General features: G+C 41.5%; 2 protein-coding genes across 2 annotated transcripts in view; one reads left to right on the top strand and one right to left on the bottom strand.

Annotated features, from left to right (window-relative positions):
• The window catches only part of MIA3 (MIA SH3 domain ER export factor 3), a gene marked incomplete at both ends in the record, with an annotated part of 44,262 nt that extends 40,664 nt beyond the window's left edge, over window positions 1-3,598 (top strand). Inside the window, 4 exons of the mRNA XM_084245558.1 lie at window positions 388-502; window positions 639-710; window positions 2,135-2,291; window positions 3,294-3,598. Coding sequence (XP_084101684.1) covers window positions 388-502; window positions 639-710; window positions 2,135-2,291; window positions 3,294-3,598 — 649 coding nt within the window. The remainder of the gene's footprint in view (window positions 1-387; window positions 503-638; window positions 711-2,134; window positions 2,292-3,293) is intronic.
• A 3,750-nt stretch (window positions 3,599-7,348) lies between these two features.
• Window positions 7,349-21,057, bottom strand: part of AIDA (axin interactor, dorsalization associated) — a gene marked incomplete at both ends in the record, with an annotated part of 30,301 nt that continues 16,592 nt past the window's right edge. Inside the window, 6 exons of the mRNA XM_084245825.1 lie at window positions 7,349-7,445; window positions 7,557-7,674; window positions 9,497-9,619; window positions 11,632-11,754; window positions 17,274-17,380; window positions 17,611-17,674. Coding sequence (XP_084101951.1) covers window positions 7,349-7,445; window positions 7,557-7,674; window positions 9,497-9,619; window positions 11,632-11,754; window positions 17,274-17,380; window positions 17,611-17,674 — 632 coding nt within the window. The remainder of the gene's footprint in view (window positions 7,446-7,556; window positions 7,675-9,496; window positions 9,620-11,631; window positions 11,755-17,273; window positions 17,381-17,610; window positions 17,675-21,057) is intronic.

Below are 21,057 nucleotides of genomic sequence, written 5' to 3'. Positions count from 1 at the left end.
TAGCTTGAACTGCCTGACCAGTGCTATAATGTGTATGGTTTATTGCTGTTCTTTCAATGCAAGACAGTTATTTTACTTCTTTAAGTCTCAGCATAAATTATAAGTAATTTCCCTCTATATTTAGTGTTGCTGTCTAAGTACAGTTGAGCCCTAACCTGGCCACCACTGCTTTATTTTTTCTGGGGGGAGGAAAAAAATCCATGTAAGGGCTATTAATTCTTTTTTCAAGGGTCAGTGGCCAGGCCTCTGCCTTGTCTTCAGTGTTTGTCTGAGGCATCTTGAAAACCCTGTGCCTTTGATAAGGAAACTGAGTGTGTTCAGAGTCTATAAATGCATGGAAGACTTGGGTAGAGAATATTTGTATTCTTCAAAGCGTGTATGGGTTAGAAAAAGCCTTAAGTCGGTTCTCTGGCCTTTGGCAGATCCGGAGTCTGGCGCAGCTCCCATGATGAACAGCAACTCAAGAGGCTCTTCACCTAGTAAGGTGCTGGATGAGGGCAAGGTAAGTGCTGTGGTGCTTTGGAATTGTATTAGGTATTTCAGGAAAGGTTTAAATCTTTTGCGGCATCTTCTGCCTCCTCCATCTCCTGTTTGTGAGTTCTGTTGTATCTGTACTATCTCATTTATTTTTCTAAAAGCAAACTGTGCCCCAAGAGTCTGAAGGCCCTTCTGTTCCCAGCATTCCATCCTTGCCTGAGCATCCAGTAGCAGTAAGTACTTAGAGGCTGAGGGCTGATCTGGGTTTTTCCTGTCTATTTCTGGAAAGGATACCAAGAGCATGACACCTGCTTTGATTTAAACTGCATGGCAACACTGACCTTGGTGGGTTGCTGCAGTCTGACTGGTTGTTTGTCTTTTCTTCCCTTTCCTGGTTTGGTTAGGTGATTAACCTGTTTACAACAGCTGTTGTTATTAACAAAAAAATGTGCAGTCATCACTACAACTTTACATTGTATGCTTCAGTGTTGGAAATGTATTATGTATTTGCATAATTCATCATTATTAAGTATGTGCTGGAAGGGTGCTACTCATGAATATTTTCAGCAGTACACTAGGAAAATCCTATTTTGCATAATCTAAAATTACAGATTGCTCACAGAATGTTTGTTGAAAGTGAAATACTGCTTATGAAAATCTGTAATTACCTGTTGTACCAGTTCCTAGCAGTCATCTTAAATTACATTCACATAAATGCATTCTCTTAGAGCTTGTGGTAAGTCCCCTGGTTCTACTTCTCCTATGATGAAACAAAAAATGGTATTTTATTCAGAAGCTCCAACCCAGTTTCTCACATAAGAAAGGATCAGTCAGCATCTCGTGTTACCAAGAACAGAATTGATGAGTTAAGGTGACTGTTGGAACTAGGCCTGCCCTACTGATGTATGAATATTGTTTCTGTGGAGGAATAATCCCCAGTTAGTGCAGGGCTTCAGGAATACACCTCTCTCTCTCTATCTTTTTATCCAGGGGTGGGATAAGACCAAAGCACTGTTTGAAGTAGACTTCAAAAAGAGAAGAGAGTGAGGCAAAGGTGGGAAGGAGGAGGAGCATGGGCTTGGAGTCAGAACAGATGTTGAATTTCAGCTGGCTTATTACCTGTGTGTGATCTTCAGCAAATTATCTAATACTCTCTTCTCTCATACTTAAAATAAGATGACTATATTTTAATACTAGCAATTTGAGAATTAGATAACATATGAAGGGGAGTTGAAGGTACTCTGAATAGTGGCTACTATGATGAGTGTAGAGAATGGACTTTTCATGTTTCCCTTCTGCCCCATTCTTATGGAAATAGTGAGCTACTGTGGCTTAGTGGGGATTGAGGTAGGAAGGGCTGCCCTACAAATAGATTATGAGGTGTGTGGTAAGACTCTTTTTCACCTGTTAATAATCCTGTCACCATCTTCTGTCCTTTTCTGTTTGCACATACAAGCAGTAACCTGGCTGTGGTGAAACTCCTCCTCCTGTGACCCTTTTCAGCATCAGTGGGGCAGATGGGAGGGTGTTTTGTTGGCCTGATTGTGTGCTTTGGACAGGCGCCTGACATCTGCTTTGTTGGGTTTCAGCTTTCTTGGTGGTGGTGTTTTATTTGTTTTAACAAGTGTTTAAAACTTGAATTGCTTCTGTTTTGCAGGTTAACGTGGCTGCAAAAGGCCCCCCTCCTTTTCCAGGGGCGGTACCATACATGAGCACCCCCATGGGAGGCCCTATTCCACCACCACCCATACGCTATGGACCACCTCCTGCATTCTGTGGGCCTTTTGGGCCACGACCACTTCCTCCACCATTTGGTATGATGATTTAACTATTTGTTGCTAACATTTTAATAGTTACATTATTGCAGGGCTATGCAGTTGTGGGGCTGTGCAGTTGCAGGGCTCTGCAGTTGCAGGACTATGCAGTTGCGGGGCTATGCAGTGTAGGACTATGCAGTTGCGGGGCTATGCAGTTACAGGGCAAAACTGACCCAGTACATATTTACCTTTACTCAAGTTTGTTAGAGCTCATGGGCATTGCTTGTCTCCTCCATGCAGACGGCTGTAAGCACAACTTGTAGACAAGGAAAGGAGTTGTCTTGAAAGCCAGAAATACGACTTCCGTGATTGTTTATTAAACTTCTGTGACATTGTGCCAGGCTCTGTAATGGATAGAACTGAAATATTCCAAGAGCTTAAGGTGTCCTATTGGACCTAGGCCACACGTTATACAAAATAGAACTTGTCGCCATAATGGGGATGTAACATTGGGTCATAGACTAGAAAGAGTAAACACTCAATAGCTATTTGGGGAATAAACGGGAAGTGTAAGGCAAGGGAGAATTTAATTGCTCCTTAATGAATTCTGCTGAATTCAGTGGGGTGGATCTGGGAGGCCTTTTCCACCAGGGAAGGTACCTTGACTTTGATGGCATGCTCAGCTAGTGTGTGGATTTTTAGTAGTAGACAGTACAGTTTCCTTTGTTAAAGTTTCTTCATTGCTATGAAGCAACATATTATATAATCTGTCATCTCGGTATGATAGTGCTTTCAAGTACAGTTCATTTCTTCTGATGTAAAGACGGTGGCATTGTATAGTGGGAAAAACACAGGTACAGCCCTCCTGTTAAATTTTGCCTGTGTGGCCATGACATGTACCTGAAACTTGTTGCACCTCCATTTGCCTCATCAGGAAAATGGGATGCCACCACCTGATGTCTAGGGTTGTGAAAAATGAAACATTAAAATACCTGGAATCATCTAAATTTCACTTATGTTTCTCTGTACTTACACATGACTTCATTTTTATTTTTCTAGGTCCTGGTATGCGTCCACCTCTAGGACCCAGGGAGTATGTCCCAGGCATTCCACCGGGAAAAATGCCTTTTGATCCTCGAGAGTTTGCACCAGGACACCCACCTTTTAGACCTTTGGGTCCTCCTGGCCCGAGAGAGTATTTTATTCCTGGTCCCCGAATGCCACCCCCAGCCCCTGGACCCCAGGATTATCCACCTCCACCTGCTGCAAGAGACTTCTTGCCTTCCGGCTCTAGAGACCAGCCCCCTCCTGCCTCTCGGACCAGTAGCCAGGACTGTTCGCAGACTTTCAAACAGGGCCCATAACTCTGACGTTTAGTCGGAGAAGAAAGCAGACTGTGTACTACTCATAACAGTCAAAGATTTCATTGGCTTTAAAATCAAAAATTTCCTTTAAAAGGTTTATTTTCAGACATAAGCTGCCCTGGCAGTATGCATTTTTGAGCCAAACAATTAAAAATATTATTTCCCCCCAAATAAAAATCACCTCATAAGCTAGAGCCTCCTTATAACTTTAAAATGTGCAATAAAGAATACCTGTGTTTTAGTTGATGTAGCATATGTAACTGCTAAATGATTTAGAGTGTCATGAAAAATATGAACATTTCCTGTGGAAATGCTTTAAGAACATGTATTTCCATTTACTGTCCTATTTTTAGTGTACACCAGTGAATACAGAGCAATGGTGTTTATAAGCTTGATTTTTTAAAAAAAAACCTGGTTGCAAAGACTGTTACACTAAAAAATGTTTACTAAAAGATCACTAAACTTTATCTCCCCTCTTGCAGAAGTTCTTTGTAGTAATAGTTCATAAAAATCTGGTGGTTATTTCCCAAGTGTCCGTTGATTCATTGGATTGTTTTCTAATGAGATTTGGACCATTTTGGAAATGTGTGAATTCGGGCTCCCAGGACTGAAGATGCCGACGTTGGTAGCAAGCTCCCTGGTGCTTCCTGCTCAGGAGGGGCAGTGGCCAAGTCACCTGCCAGGGCCATGATGATGCCTTCTTCAGAGAGGCCATGGGTCCCTTTTACGTGTGCTTTCTTGTGACTTTACTGCCTTGTCTTCTATACCTTGTCAGTGGTTTTTCAGGGAACATGGCCAGAAAGATGAGTATAATAGCATGAGGAAAGTTGATTGAGGACTGAAGTCTTCTGGTAGGACCCAGGCCACCAACCATACCTCAAATATAAAAATCACTATATCTAAGAATCTGAGATTACACTATTTCTTCTATTACTACACATCTTTTCAAGTATTTCTAAGAACTAACTCAACCAAACATTTTTTAGTAACTTTATATAGCACATTTTAAGAACGTCATGATTTAGATAAAATCAAAATTATAAAAATCTGGTCTTCTTCATTGTTATTCTTAGACTGTCTTCTCCCATTCTCTGCAATCTTGTAACATCGTTGAGACCTGCCTAGAACATGACTTGTCACTGTTTAAATGTGATTCAGTAAGAATAATCCTTTAAAGACAAACAAAGGCTTCATTGTGAAACTTTCTTTTATGCTAAAAGATACCAATTTATAAAGACCTTTGAAAGAACACTTTCAAAATTCATAAGGTGTAAGAGTCCATTAAGGAAAAGAAAGTTCCATTTGTAATATATCACTCTGTATCAAGAACAGAAGATATTTAAGGGGAAAATGCAGTACTTCATAGCATAGGTTATTTTTAACCAAAGAAGATAGGTTAATTCACAAATACAACTTTTGAATATATCTCTTGAGGACACAAAATGGTGAAGTTAAATAATTTCTAATTTTAACTAGCATTTACATATAGATTACACCAGTTAGGAAGAGCAAGTGAAGAAGGTACACCTATTTTTAGAATCAAAGCTGATGTCTTTACCTTTGTTTATTCCATATCTCACACTGAAAATTAAGTGATGGAGAAATTCTAATGTTTATCTGGGCAATTCTATACCTGCCATGATCACCTCTCAAGAGCCACCTCATTGGCACCACTTCTGTAGCAGAGTTCAGGTGAGCTGCCAACAATGGTGTGAGCACAGCATCCCACAAGTCACGTACTTCAAAAGTTTGTTTATGACTGATTGTGATTCTGGGTTGGTGTGAAAGTAAATTCATTTGTTTATTTTGGTTACTGTTCAATGACTGATTTTTTTATCATTGGAAAGTAAATTCAAGCAATCTGGGATGTGGGGGTATTCTGTGTCTACTGCTTTTAAACTGTCATTCAGTTCTGAAAGTGAAGCTAATCACACTGTCCAATTACGCTTCTCTCATACTGATGAAAGGCACTTGCAGTACATAGAAACCATACTTAGGTGAACGAGAGATGCCTCATAAATTATGTTGATATACAAGTAGTATGGTCACAAGAAAAGAGAAAACATACCGGTTTTGCTACATTTTAATAATAGGTTTTAAGGGATTTTTTTTTTTAGGGTCTCATCAGCAACATCTCACAAAAGGTACCGAGTGCCCCACAGGGTACAGCGTTGCCAAGCACCTTGGAGAATCACAAGTCCTGGAAAAATGTGCTCAGAATCACAAGACCTAGAGAAATGAAGTTCTTGCCCCTGAGGAGCGTACAGTCTGGGGGCTGACAACTCACAGTCTAAGCTTTGAGGAATCAATAAAACAATTTATTAAGGCAAATTCTTTGTCCCTATTAGCTGCTGTGGGCCTAACTGTTTTGATAAATCTAACCAAGACAGGCGTGACTGAATATGGTTGAGAATTCTTTCAGGCGCGTGGAGTTTTTAACATCTTAGTAAAGAGAACTGACCTAACAGGCAACTGAAAGTAGAGACTAGATCTCTTGAAGTGCAAGTGCTAGAACACCTTAATTGTGGTTATTTTAAAAAGCAAATGTACTGAACGGTATGTCCAGGGATAATGCACTTGTTTAGGCCATGTACTGGCACTGCATTCCCTTCCTGCTACCACTGGTCATTTAAAACAGTGTCTACTAAATGTGGGCTCTGTGTAGTCTGCAGAAAGCTCGCCTCAAATCTTAATGTACTGTGTGTCAAGTACCCACCTTGTACCTGGAATTTTTATGTCTCCTTACTCAAAAGTAATGTAAATAGTCAAATTATAACAAGATAATGACCTGCATATTTCCATCAGGATGTCAGCACATCTAAACAAACAGCAGCCCTATCTACTGATTCAAAAATAGCATATCCCCAGATCCTGCATCCTTATCACTCAAAGTGTGCAGGTTTTCAGGGTTCATGATCAGTTGTCAGAAAAACAGCAGTTATCTTAGCATCTGACCCCAATTATTTTCAAATGACATGATTTAGTAAGACATTACAAAACCATCTAAAAATTTGTGATTCTGAGGTGCTGCCAGCATGCCCCCTAGGATCACTTGCAGAAAGAGTAACATGATGTAGAAGGACAGCTAGTTGCCATGACTAAAAATATGTTCACTTTGAGAAAACAATCTGCTCACCTGGGAACACGTCCACTGAGGGCATGGGTCTGGCCAAGGCACACTATTTCTCAGCAGGTAAACTCTGAGATCAGGGTGATGTGAGGCCACCTTTGAGGACAGCCTGGACATTCTTAGACTGACTTGCTTGGGCTGCATAATTCTTTAATTCCTCTCTAAGCAGTTTCATACCATCCCACCCACTTAAACCCAATGTTGGACATTAACTCAAAAACCCAAAGAGCACGTTGGTGCAGGAGTGAACAGATGTAAACTCTGGCACATTCTTATTGCTGAAGTCAGTCTGGAGATGAGCATATCCTACCCACAAGAGTGTTGCTCTGGGATGCAGGGCAGGAGTAGTGGTGAGTCAGGTAAGAGACTATTAATTGCACAATTAATAGAAAAGTGAAAACGTTTCCATATCTACCAGAAGCCTGCATCCAAAGGAGGCTGACAAGTCAGTGATGTGCTGGTCGTGGAAGTCTGCGCTGCTGCTTTGCAGCGGACTCACTCTGGCCTGCTGGCATGGTGGGGCTTGCTTCCTGCCTGCTAAAGGGTGAATATGCACACAGCTTTGATGGTCTCCACACGGCGGCTGGGGTCACAGCCGTTCCAGGTTATCTGTGTCAGGGTCATTCCTTGTGCAAAGTTTGATGTAGATGAAGATAAAGTGGTTTCTTGGTCAATAATTGCAATTTCTTTCTTTTAAAATCAGTGGGTTTCTTGTATCTGTAACCACAATAGAACAAACACTGATAACTAATCTATTCCCAGGGCACAAAAAGGAAGAAATTCCAGTCAATATTCAATTAGTACTGATTGTGGATGCGTGTCACTTACAGTTCTATCACGATGGGCCCAGGTTTGATTTCATCCATCTCCATGAAAGCAAAACACTTGGTGCTGGTAAACCTCTTTTTAGGCTTGTAGTGCTTGAATTCAAAGAAAATAGCTGCACCTGAGTAATGAAGCCAAAGCACATTAGCCAGACAGCACACTGCCTATGCAGCGCATGCTCTTTGACCCTGGAAGCATATGAACAAGCATAATTTTACAAAGGGACCTTTGTCAAACAATTTCTCTGACGGAGTGCCTACAAAGTACAGCAACACTTTGTGTGCTGACTGACTCAAGAATGTACACACAGGTAGAATCACAAACTGCTAAGAGTATAAAATATGAAATAGCCCCACATTGGGGGTACTTGCTAAGTGTTAATATAGCCCCCGGGAACTCACTAGGTAGAAAAGCTAAGGAGATCACCAGAACATCCAAGCCCAAATCATTCCTCTTACCTCCGAGAAAAACTCAAATATTCATTTTTGGGAGTGTTTTCACATTCAAGCAGCCTAAGTCAATCACTGGTTCAGTTTTCAAATGTTACCTGTACACTAACACATGTTCCAGCGACCAAGGCACTGCTCTGCTTTTCCTGGAATGACGTGTTTGTGTAAAGACAGCACACCACTGAAGAGAAAGGTCTGAAGAGCAAGTTATTCCTCCCTTCCCCATAAGTCAGAGGGAATAAACAACTCAGGTAGTCCTATCTTCTCAAAGCCTCACAGAGAAGCTTCATGGCCTCCCCAACAGAAGAAAGAAGCCAGAAACAGAATATGAACTTGTCTCACCAATGCAGCCAGTACAGGGAACTAGCTGCTCACTAACCCTCCTTTAAGCAGGACTCAGTTTGGCATTAAAGACAATGGGCATAAATGAGATAATTTCACTGGTGACAAAACTCGAGTGACTAGAAGTTAAACAATGTTCAGAAATATATATACAGCCCTGCAAGTAGGGTCTGGAAGTTGAACGCTTCACAAGGGAATGAAGGAAGGAGGGAAGGAAGGAAAAACCTATCACTCAAGAGAGAGGTGGGGAAGCCCCCGGGGCAGACGGGCCACCTGCTCCGATACACACAGACCAGTGACAATCGTTCGCTTGATGGTGACATTCCACCCCAAAAGGGCAGCTTCTTCGCTTCCACAGCCACAATTCAAGGCATTTTATTATTTAAAAAACCTCACAAAATTTTAAGATGACAGATCACATTTCTTAGTCTCTTCAACTCCGAGACCCAGCTCTTTGTCATCAAGATTGTGGCTGAGGTCTAAATAAATGTGAAAATAAAATCAGAGTTGAAAAGAAATATTAAAGTCCAAATATGATACCACCCTTTTAAGGAACTTGAAAACTTGAATTTCTTTCTTTTTTTTTTTTTTGTGGGACCCTCGCCGGCGGCCAGGGAATGAACCGGTGCTGAAGAGGCTGCGGGCAGCCTCACGGTCCAGTGCCCAACCGCTGCGCCACCAGGGGAGTCCTGGAACTTGAATTTCTTACTCATCTGCATCATCAGTCAATAATACATTTCCAATATCCTTGGTATGCATAGCTTTGTACTTCATGGTATTTTTAAGATCAAAATGTGAAACGAGATGGGCTAGGAAGATTAACTAAAATGCTTGAAAAATGAAGAAAATATGTTCGTTGCCATGAATATCCCTTAAAACTACAGTAATGGTACATAATAAATTCAAAGCCAGCGAAAATGAATAGTCAAATTTAAATACACTTCCACTTTTAGCGTCTTGTGAATAGAGTCATCAAGAGCACAGCGCAAAAGAAATCAGTCCTGCGAGTGATGCCCTCCCGTCCACATCAGGAACCTTTCCCCATGCAAGGCAGTTAAATATTTTTATTCAGAAGACATTTATTCTGAAATTTCATCACCATTATTTCTTAAGTATGTCCCATCTACATGTTCTTCTAACAGAGATTCTGACCTTTGGTTAACTTTTCAACATGTTTCTGAAGCTCGATGTCCACATTAAAATGCACATATGTATCTTCTTTTCTCGAAGCCACAGGAGTATCTTGCACAGGAGTGAGATCTATGCCATTCAGATCTAGAGAGGTGAAGAAAGGTTGTGCTTAGGAGCATTCAAACTCACAGACTCAAAACCTACCAATGAGCCACAAAAGTGATGTTTCCTAACATACTTGTGAAAGCTGAGATTCTCAGGCCCACTGAAACTCCCACTTTGTGTGAGTAGGTAACTGGAAAGCTATGGTTTTGCAGGGATGTGGAAGAGCTGAGGAGAGGGAGGGATGGGGAGACCTCAGGGGTAGCAGGAGGAAGCCTGGACACCACTGGGTACAAAAGAAAGCTTGATGACAGCGAAGGTCCTTATATCCTTAGAGTTAAGAGGCAAGAAGTTTCACTTTCGGAAAAACAATCAGGTCTTTTTACCTTCCTTACAGAACAGTCCACAGTGCACACAACTGTACTGCTGTGTGTGATAAAAATCTGGAGTGTGAGTATATACCATCAAGGGCCCTGCCCCTATTTTCCAATCTTGATCAAGCAAATGGCACAGAAAGGCCTTGAAATCTAATACTGCCAGAAATCCTGAAGTATTCAAGTCCAAGGACCAAAACAATGGATTTTCATGAAATCTGCCAATGAAATCCTTCCATAAACAAACAGTTTTTAATATATATTACCTAAATTCTGCTACGCCACATCTTGGTTTACAGCAAGCAGATGATACACTAAAAGGGTGTATGGTTTTAATTTTCCGGAGTCAGGAGTCTTCCAGTTTAGTCAAATTCAACATGGGCTCATTTGATGACTCAGTGTTTATGAATTATTCAACAGACCCATCTTGTGGAATTTAAAATGATTTCGTACATTTGATCATTTCAGTTCCTAAAGATTGCTACACAAAAGCAGATTTCAGTACAATGCGTACACAAAGGTACAAGTATCCACCACTACTATCACATCTTTGTTTCCCCTGTATGTTCCCAGTGAGGCTCATGGTTTGTAAATGGCCTACCAAACAGAGTTGAGTGCAAATACTGTCCAGCAGACTGTGGATCTGACATGAGAAGGCACCAGATGTTAACACACCACAGCATTACTGCTGTGGGACATGGGTTGCTCTGTGTTAAATTTCTTCTCTGTGGCCCAATTCCTTTGTCTTTGCTTGATACTAATGAACCCATGGTCTGAATGGATTTCTACGACTGTGGTAAGTTCTAGTCACTTAATTTCAGTCTGCATGTGTTCTTTTGATTTGCCTCAAAATGCAGATTAACTGCAGATTGAATTAGGTTATTTCTAAATAGTAGGACAACTTCATCCTCAATCACCCAGTAGTTATTTTAGAAGGCAGTTCAGTGCTTTATAAAGAAAGTGCTGTATAAAATGCTCAGCAACAAAAAAGAATTCAACTCTCTTATCAAAAGCTGAAAAGGCTGTTTGCAAAGAATAAATGGTTTGTCATATCAGAGAGTAGGAGAAAACAAATCCTAAGAATTGTCATGTTTACTAACCACAGCAACAGAGTTAATGACAAGAAACGAACCCTTCCCTGGGTGACCTGCAGGGTATGGGTGTTTATGGTTGGGCGCCAGCTCCCCATCTCCACGGATGCTCATGGCAGGCTGAGGCTCAACCCCTCTGAGGTACCTACTGGTGCTCACACCTCTCTTGCACAGAAGCGAGAAGATGGAGGTGGACGCAGGGGGAACAGAATACTGGGCTTGGCACAGAAAACCACACCCCTCGCAAGGCGGAGGCTGTTTTTCCAACCTGTTTCTGGAGGATTTCTCTGTGGTTAAAGACAGTGTAGGTGTCTATTTAGCATCTCTGGTGAAATTTTAAGGAAAGACATATACAAAGAAAAACCCAAAAAGCAAATGTGAGTGTAGACTATGTGTAGTAGTATTTTTAGTAAGGCTCTCTGACATGCTGGATGGTGACATGATGACCTCTTTCCAGGGATTTTGCCAGGGTGTAGAATGAGATAAAATGAGTTGTCACAGATAGAAGAGCCCCTCCCTGCTCGAAACACGCCTCCAAGGAGAATCAACACGATGGAGTGTGCCAGAGGGAGAATACGCAATTACTTACCCTTCACACTAACTGTGATGTAGGGGTCGATGCACTGCCCAGCATCCTTCAGACCGATTTTCTCAATTCTGAGAGTGAGCAACGTCATTCCTGGTTCTGATGGCAACCTGGGTAACAAAGTACCTGGCAACAGACAGAAGAACAGCAGTGAAAATGAGCTCTGCCAATCATTCCAGAATAAATATTTTAACCACACAGACGAGATACAGGCTTGCTCCAAATGTAACTATGCATAACCAGCCAGGTATTATTCTGGTATCCCAATCCCCTAGAAACTTGATGTTGTTATTTTTCTTTTTTATTTGCATACAAGAACTGGGGTGTAGGCCAGAGATGTGGGGGTGGTGAGAGGTTCCACCAGAGACAGAGTGGAGAGCAGAACAGGCAGATTTACTGAAATACATTGCTAAGGGGAGCAGCAGGTCAGATAGGAAGGTCTGCTTTGCCATGTGGGTCAGCTCCCTGGCTGGGGATTGAACTCAGGTTGTAACAATGATAGTGCTGACACTTAACCCCTAGGCCACCAGGAAGACCCACTTGGTATTATTCTTTTCAGACAAATAGAAGATTCATCTGCATTTCCATAATCTCTGTGAACACTAAAAGTAAAAATCACCGAACAAAGCCTGCTAAAAACTCAATTCATTCCAGGAAGTCCAATTACAAATCATCACGTAATTAATAAAATATCAGTATACTCATATACAGATTCCATATAGACTCATATATATATATATAATAAACTTCAAATCTCAATATGATTGTAGAACAAAGACAGAAAAAACTTTTTAGATATTATCCTAAAGCTTGAGAAATTTAATACCAGAATCTAGTAGTAAGTCTTTAGTGACTTAGCCGCTTTCCACACATAGTCTGGCTCTGGAGTGCCTGCTCCTAACCACTATGTCCCATTTCATTGTCCACAAAGTCTAGAAAGGACAACTCCCGTCTCAAGGTCCATCACATAATCTCATTCATAAAGTCCCTTTTGTCAAGAGTATTCACGGGTTCTGCGGAGGGATGAGGACCTCTCAGGCTATTCCTCCTGCCTCACACTTTTAAATACAGAAGCTCTATAAGTGATGGGTAACAGTTTAAACCAAGATTTCTCAAGCAGAGCTCTGGTGGGGGTTGCAGATGTGGGGACAGACGAAGCGGGGTGACTTTATGACAGGTCTTTGAGACTCTATGGCAACAGAACCATGTTCATCTGGGTGATGCATTTTCAGGTTTTCAGGGGAGGTGGGTGGTGGTGAGCACCACACTGCAGGAAGTATGGCAAAAGTCTCTTCTGATTTACCTGCCCAACCTCCCCCGGGCACCATCACCTGGGGCAAGCACACCATGACCCGGAGCAAACATGTTCTGCTGGTGTCAAAGGAAATCTGCTGGAATTTTTAGATTCATTGTGGCTTCTGAAGAAGAAGTATTGAGCGAAGAGATGATTCTAAAACTAGATTATACAGACAGCTGTGACAAGGTAACAGCCATGCTGGGGAGTCCTTCCACTGTGCGAATGCTAAAGTCCATCTTGATAATGAACACGACTAATTAACAAGCTGTACTTCAGCTGGCAATGCAAGTTGTCCTATTCAAATGAGCATCAGCTGTGGAAAACAATTTATATGTACAGTGGTGGATGCAGAAAAACCAAGGAGTCACTTAACTGCAAATCATAACCTCTGCTAAGACACTGATGATTGAGATTTTAACAGCCACTAAAACTTATTTTTTTTAAGTCAAATTCAGTTTCAAAAGCTCAGAAAATTATATCATAGCAGAATTTAAAGCCCAGGAAGACAAAGTCAAACAGTTGGTGACAATATAACTATGCTGGCATGCACAATTAGGGAGTTTTGACAAAATATCATGTAAGAAATTGAAAAGGTCCCACTCTCAATAGTACAGTAAGGTGACACATTGACGACATTTCACATTATGCTGAAAAGGTTTTGTGATCAACTATAAAAACAGCGTCTCTTTTCAGTCTACAGCTTTTGTCACTAAGTGTTATGTTGTCATGTTGTAGCATTTAATAAGTTCTATAAATGATGATGAAGATGCAGACGTTTTCTGCTGCAAAGGCCTCAAATAAGCAAAGGCCAAAAGGGAATTAGTGTCTGGCTTTCACCTGTCTCTGAAGAACTTACTGGCATCTGAACTGAGGTGTCACCAACAGCTGGGCCTCCTCTTACACAAAAGGTAAAACTCATGGTTTTCTTCGCAGAAAGGTGAGAGTGTCAGATGGAGTGAAAACAAGTCCTGGATGATCTCACAAAATGGTGAAGTTTATTAAATAAAGACCAGTTCATTTCAGAATGTTTTTAAACAGTGTGGCAGTGTCTAAAGGAGTAACAGTTGGGGGTCTCTCAGCTGAGCCTGTCACTCAGCAGCCATGTGGGAAGGTAGGGGTCTGCCTGCTGGGCCTGCAGTTGCCCAGCCACAAGCACCATCTCCTCCTGCAGCTGACAATGAGAAAAAGAGAGCAGCTTCTGTGGCCCCTCATCCCTGACCAACAATGCCTCTGCTTAGGGGAAGCAGCTTCAAACAAAGCAGATGCTTGAGGAGGGCTCCTGCCGTACAAGGCCTTGTTGGGGACAAAGAACTGTGACAGATTATGGAGGAGCAGACTGGACCACCACTTGAATTACTTAATTCAACTCAAGCACAAGGAGTCTGAAGTCCATGAAAGAAAACGGGCCATGTTAAGACAATGAAATCCTAAAAGACCCTGTCCTCCTACATTGATGAGAAAGTGGTTTCTCTTTTTTAATTTTATCAGTTGTTTTTATTTTGAAATGTCAGTGTAGGGTAAAGAGAATGAATGTCAGGCTTTTCTGCCCTTCCGCCATCAGGAGAGATGATGGATCCTTGTCCTGAATGCATGCCTGATGGCGAGAACCTGGAATAGGGTGTGGGCATAGGTAGATGGGATTCAGCTGAGCTAAGACTGTGCTTTTAAGGGCGGCGTCACGGGGGGGACGCCAGCAGCACCAGCAGCAGCAGTAGCAGTACCAGTAGCAGCAGCCGAAGCCGAAGCCGAAGCCGAAAGAGAAGCCGAGAAGCAGCAGAACGAACTCCAGAGAGCCCAGATAGAGTGAAGACTTGCTGGGGGCTGGGAGGCCTGCCAGCCTCCCAGCCCCCCAGCCAGCACCCCTGCCTGCCATATGCCTGGTAAATCTAAATAAAAAACCTGCAAAACTACTGAGGACTCTGACTCCTCCTTTACCCGGTCTGCATGGGATCAGAAAACCTGCCCCGTGTCCGTTCCTGCCTTTACAGTCAGCTACCACAACAAAAGGGAGGTTTTTCCTTCTGGTGGCAAAGGGAAAAATGGCACAATGGTCTTTGTTTCACAACAGAGTATCTCCTTGCCTCAACCAGAAGGTGGAAGAGACGGTGCCTCTTTTGGAAGTGACTAGGATGCATCCTTTAAAATCAAAGGATGGAGTTGACCTGGGAAGGCATTTTACTGCATGGTGTTTCCTATGACACACACAGTTGTCTGCTACAGGCACTGGCAGTGTGAGGGGTGATTAGGTCCTTATATTGCCCCGGTGCTTCAGAAGTTAAACGTCATCACGGGCCTCCCCTGGTGGTGCAGGCGGTTGAGTGCCGTGCTGTGAAGCTGTCTGCAGCCTCTGTAGTGCCGGTTCGATCCTGGCCGGCCGGTGAGGGTCCCACATGGCAAGGCAGACCTCTCCTGTCTTGCCTGCTATGCCCCTCAGCAGTGTATTTTGTCAGTCTGCCTGTTCTTTTCCCCGCTCTGTCTCTGGCGAATCCTCTCACTCTCCCGCGCATCTGGCCTGTACCCGGGTTCTTGTGTAAATAAATAAATAAATAATTTTTTAAAAAAAAAATTAAAAAAAAAACAAACATATCATCACCAAGGAGGATGAAGTTTTTTAATCCTCACTTAAGAGTTCAAGCAAGTGTCCGAACTGGACTACGCAATGTCAAATAACATATAGTCTGTTAGTTTTTGTTGTTTCAGATTTTTCATATTTGTAACTACATTCACATACCTAGTACTACTGACTCAGGTTCTGACATCCACATTTTTTAAGTCCACATTTCTTTGTACTGCTAAATATAACTTAAAAATGCATACTCATGCTTTGCATTTAAATAGCATTTTTAAAAAGATTTATTTATTTATGCATACAAGCGCTGGGGTACAGGCCAGACATGCAGGGGTGAGAGGATCAACCAGAGACTGAGTGGGGAACACAATAGGCAGACTGACTGAAATACACTGCTGAGGAAAGCAGCGGGAGACAGGAAAGGTCTGCCTTGCCATGTGGGTTTCTCCCTGGCCGGCCAGGGATCGAACTCGTGCTGCAGAGGCTGTGGATTGCTTCATAGTGTGGTGCTTAACCCCTTGGGCCACCAGGCAGGCCCTAAGTAGCATTTTTTTTATTTCAAAAAAAGTATGCCTGTTATTTGGAGACAATTTAGATAATGATATTGCTCAATATAAAATATACATCAATATAAAATATACATCAAATGTGTATTTAAATTCTGGCAGCAAAAAAATCTTTGCAAATTAAAGAGACCAAATTTTTGTTTGAATTACTAAATTCAACTAAGTTGCTAAATTCAAAGTAGAAACTATGATAAAATAGTCAAAAACACATACAATTTCTTTTAGCTACTCATTGGTTAGCAGTTGAGAGACAATTGTTTCTTTATACTTTCAAGAGAAAGAATTTCAAAATATAGGAAATTTATTCATTTTTTAAATTTACTTTAAAAGATTGAAAATAGTCATAGGGGCTGTTTTCATTTAAATAACAATATATCTAGATGTGTGAAATTAAAAGTTGTGTAATGTCTATATGAGTATAATGACTTAAATTTTCTCTAGTAGGCATCTACTATAAATTTAAGCAGGCACTAGAAGAATTCAGTAAGCTTCATGTACCTCTGAAAAAAGTACTACAATGCTATGTCAGAACACAAAATTGATTCAGTGTAGGTTTGATTTTAAATAGCACATTGACTGAATTTATGGTAGACTTTCTATCAACTCAGCAACCTGAACCCCAAGAAGACCTTCACCTCTCTGTTTCATGGTTTACCGCACCTGCTTTAAAGGAGCTTGTCTGCTACAGAAGTACAGCAAGTCAGCAAATAACCCAATCAGATAGAAATTTATAGAATTGGAAACTACATCCATTATGTAATTTGAAAGGAAATAAAAATTAGCCAGTCAGTAAAATAGGAAGATACCATTTCAGCCAGCTTGAAATTTCCTAATACACCGCAAAAGAAAGAAAAATATTTCACTGGGAGGGGACAGTGGAATTTTGTACCTGGCCTCCTCCAGACTTTGCCAGTGCGCCTTTACATTGGCTGATTTTATTCTTATATTTTCTACTGAGATCAGTCATAGCTGTGAGTGAAGGTCCACACTCAGTGTCCCAGCAAATCACTGGCCCTGAGGACCTGACACAGACAGTGAGGCACTTTAAGCCTATACTTGTCAACAGTGACTGCCCATAATATGATCACAAAAATCTGCTTACAATTGGCATACTCCAGAGAGGTTTCACTCTCCACCTGCAAATACAAAATAAGTTCCAAACACCCAAACTTTTAGGTCATGGTAAGTGATATATTTAACAAGTGATACCCACCCGGAACTCTAGCAGGAAAGGAATCAGGAGACCCTGCTCCAGCACCACCCTCTTCTTCATCTTCTTCAAATTCCAAATTCTCCTCTTCACCAGGTGCGAAAATTTTTCTACATGAAAAAGAGCAAAAAACAAAACAGTGAGCTAAAAACTAAATGCACTACTGAAGTCTCATAGCTATTCATTTCCCAGGTAAGATGTTGCTATAAAAAAAATGCTGATTTATAAGGGTTGCCACATTTATAAGGTTGCCACATAAAAGGTCCAGAAATAGCTGATAAGCAGGTATAAAATAAGATGATAATATAAGAGGACAAATATTGCTGCATGTTTGTTTTACCTTAAGGGGACAGGCTGAACATCAAATGGAAATTCTTTATTATAGGTAAGAATATTCTTCAAGACTAGAATGAAAAGATAAAGATACATGAATTTTTAATGACTCAAAATCCAAAGTTATACTGTAAATGACTCCATTTTACTATGCATATTGTTTTTTAATCAGTTTTACTAAGCATATTAACATACATTAAAAAAATCCTCCCAACTATCACCATCTGGAGCCATAACGCATTTGGCTAATGTAGGTCTCAGCAAAAAGAGACGAGACTCACTGGGTACTCCAGGGGCCAGCAATTTCAGACACTGGCAGATCTCCAAGCACAGTCAGGTTGAGGTCTCAGGGCCCTCGTGGAAAACAGACCCTAAACTAGTCCGTCCATGTACAAGGTCCTAATGACACCAGGGCACCAGTGAAGGGGAATATTTCCTTCCTGAAAACTTTAAAGTTCGTAATGGCAAGGTTGTAATGCTCATATGCTTTGGGCTGGGAGCTAGCTGGCCCATTTATATGCACAGATATACAAAGTTGTCTTCAAACAAAAGGGTGCTACCTCCTGCCTCTGGGAGGTGGCCGATCAACATTTCAGTAATTACATTCTAGCATGTAACTTAGAGATGTTCTACAGTTTTGGCTACATCTGGAGAAGTATGATAAGTAGTAATTTAGTATTTTCATCACTGGCCTGCTGGGTTCCCAGTAAACTACTAGCAATTACATGAAGGTGAAGTAATGGAATATGCGGGTAATCCAAAAGGAATCTATGATTTGTATTTGCCTTATTCAGCCTCTTTTACTCTGGGTTTACATCTAAAATTGGTGTGGCTTATTGTCATCCCAAAGGAGGAACTCTCAAGTGCACAGGTTGCAATTATATAACTTACTCCAATGGGAGCTGGATTTGTTTATCAGACCTTCTATATGAACACCTACCAAGTTGGAGATGTGTGTCTAGATTCTCCTTAGTTCTTATTCTCTCTCCCTTCAGTTCTCACTTCTATTCCTTCTTTTTTCTACACCAGTGTGTACAGGTCTACACACAGTTCCAGTCCCTGTTACTTTTTTTTTTTAAAGCTTTATTTATTTATGCATATAAGAACTGGGATACAGGCCAGAGATGCGGGGAGTGGAGGATTCACCAGACAGAGTAGTGAACAGAACAGGCAGACTGACTGAAATACACTGCTGAGGGTAGCAGCGGGTGAGACAGGAGAGGTCTGCTGTGCCATGTGGGTTGCTTCCTGGCCGGCTGGGGATCGAACTCATGCTGCAGAGGCTGCAGATTGCTTCATAGTGCAGTGCTTAAGCCCTTGCGCCACCAGGGAGGTCCTTGTGTTAGATACTTAAGGACAATGACCTGGAGAGAGGGATCTTGACCTCAAATATGTATCTTAGACACAACTCAGAAAAAAGACCAAAAAAAGACTAGACCAGGTGATGCAAGACTCATCCGTTTTGTGAAGGACAGAAACAGGATGGCTGTGTAAGTGGAATGGGGGAGAACTGCACCTCAAGTGGGTAGGAAAGGCATTTCAAAACAACTGGTAGCAGACTGGATCAGAGCAGTGACAGGCATCAGGGGAGATGTCCATAGAAGGTCTGGGGCAAGGGCTCTCTAGGATGAGAGTATGCTGTTGCAAAAGCAATAATAGAGACTCTGAGGCAGGAACTAGTTTGGCTGGTTTAAGGAACAAAGTGGACTGTGGAGCTGAAGTGTGATAAGCAAAGAAGCCGCCAAAGATGAAAGCCAGAGGATTTGATGTGAGAATTGAGGCAGACAATTAATTGCACAATAGTTTGAACATTCACGTAACTGCTCTGAATCTCAGTCTCCCCAGCTCTAAAGTGGAAATGACTGCACTTCCTTCACAGATTGCTGAGAGAACCAAACAGTGTAAATGACACTGCACAAGGACTTAAATTACCATACAAGGGTAAGCCTAATTATTATATGGCAGCTCCTCCTCTACATGATTCTCCCTGGATCCTGCTGACTGGAATTCCAGTACTGCAGAGTCTCACCAAAAAGCACAACTTTCAAATGATAAGAACATCCTTTCTAAACTTGCTGCACATTTGCCCACTGTAAGTAAGCTATTTATTCAACTCAATGAACACCCATTAATTACAAAGTATCAATCTACATACTAAGGATGGGGTAATGGATGATAACAGAACAGCTCATGTATCTTTCCTATTAGAAAAACCACAGCTGTCCTTCAATATCCCTTAAAATATGTACAGAACAACATTTGGAGTCAACAGAAGAAGGTTGAATAAGGGTCACGACTGGAGGGAGCAGGATATGCGCTGACAACCCAGGTCACTGCTCTGCCTCCCTCTCCCTGACAGCCTCAGCAGGAGAAGGAGATTCTTTCCCTCTGGAGTTGCAGGGAGGTTTCCACTTTCACCAGCTGTGGAATAACAGAGATTCTGATGACCTTTGAAAACTGGGTACCACTTAAACTTTATGTGTACCACTTTTCCTTCCATTGCTTCCAGTGCTCATACTTTAGAGGAATTTGGAGAACATGAGAAGCAAGTTTATCATTTCAAAGAAGGCACTGCCTAAGCACAGAGTCCATCATGGGCTGGGGGACCGGTTGGTTTATCCAGAACTTACAGGCTGAGGCTGTCGCCCCTGATGCGGTACCACTGGGAAAATGTCAACAGAGCCACCCACTTCCCAGAAGCTGACTCTCTCACAGTGACACACACATCAGAATGCATTCTGCTTTGGTAGCTGAGCTGTTTCATTTTTGTGGTAGGCAAATGGGGAAGGGTGTCCCATTTGAAAGGTAATTTTTATTTTTTAATTATGGGAGAAGATTCCCTGAAGGCAATCAAATGCTTTCAACTTTTTTTGTCAAGTTTATACTAAATGCAAAACACTGTATTAGGCTCTGTGGAGAAAATACAGAGGTTGTTCACAATCTTTTTGAAGAAAGAAAGAAATATAAATGAGAATACAGAGCAGGTCATGCTATTGGACATAAACAGAGCTCCTCTAAAGAATGGGAGGCTTTATTGCAGAGTTAAATTATGACTAGGGAGAGCAGAGAAAGCATTCAGAGAAAGGGGGATTTCTCTTGGACCTTGAAGGATAGATTAATGGGAGGAATTTCATAGAATGATCGTAAGGAAGGTAAGTGTGAGCATGAAGTAGTATACTATTAAGGAGTAACAGAAGAAAATTAACTGACTAGTAGTTTCAAGACCTTAGTTTTAGTATGAATTTCAGACAGGATTATCAAGAGTTTTAAAAAATCTTAAAAGAAAGACACATTAGCAAAATAAACTAATTACTCAAACAGAGTCATTCATTGATTTTCCTTTCTTATAGTCTTAGAAGAGGCAGAGGCCAGACTGACTGAAAACATTTAATCTGAAATATGGCACACAAAAATTTGTAGAAAGTGGCTAATTCTGATAAAATAATTAATTCAT

The sequence above is a fragment of the Talpa europaea genome (genome assembly GCF_964194135.1).
Source record: "Talpa europaea genome assembly, chromosome: 10".
NCBI classification, from domain to species: domain Eukaryota; kingdom Metazoa; phylum Chordata; class Mammalia; order Eulipotyphla; family Talpidae; genus Talpa; species Talpa europaea.
The sequence above is the reverse complement of the archived record's forward strand: the minus strand, read 5'-3'. Positions and strand labels throughout refer to the sequence as shown.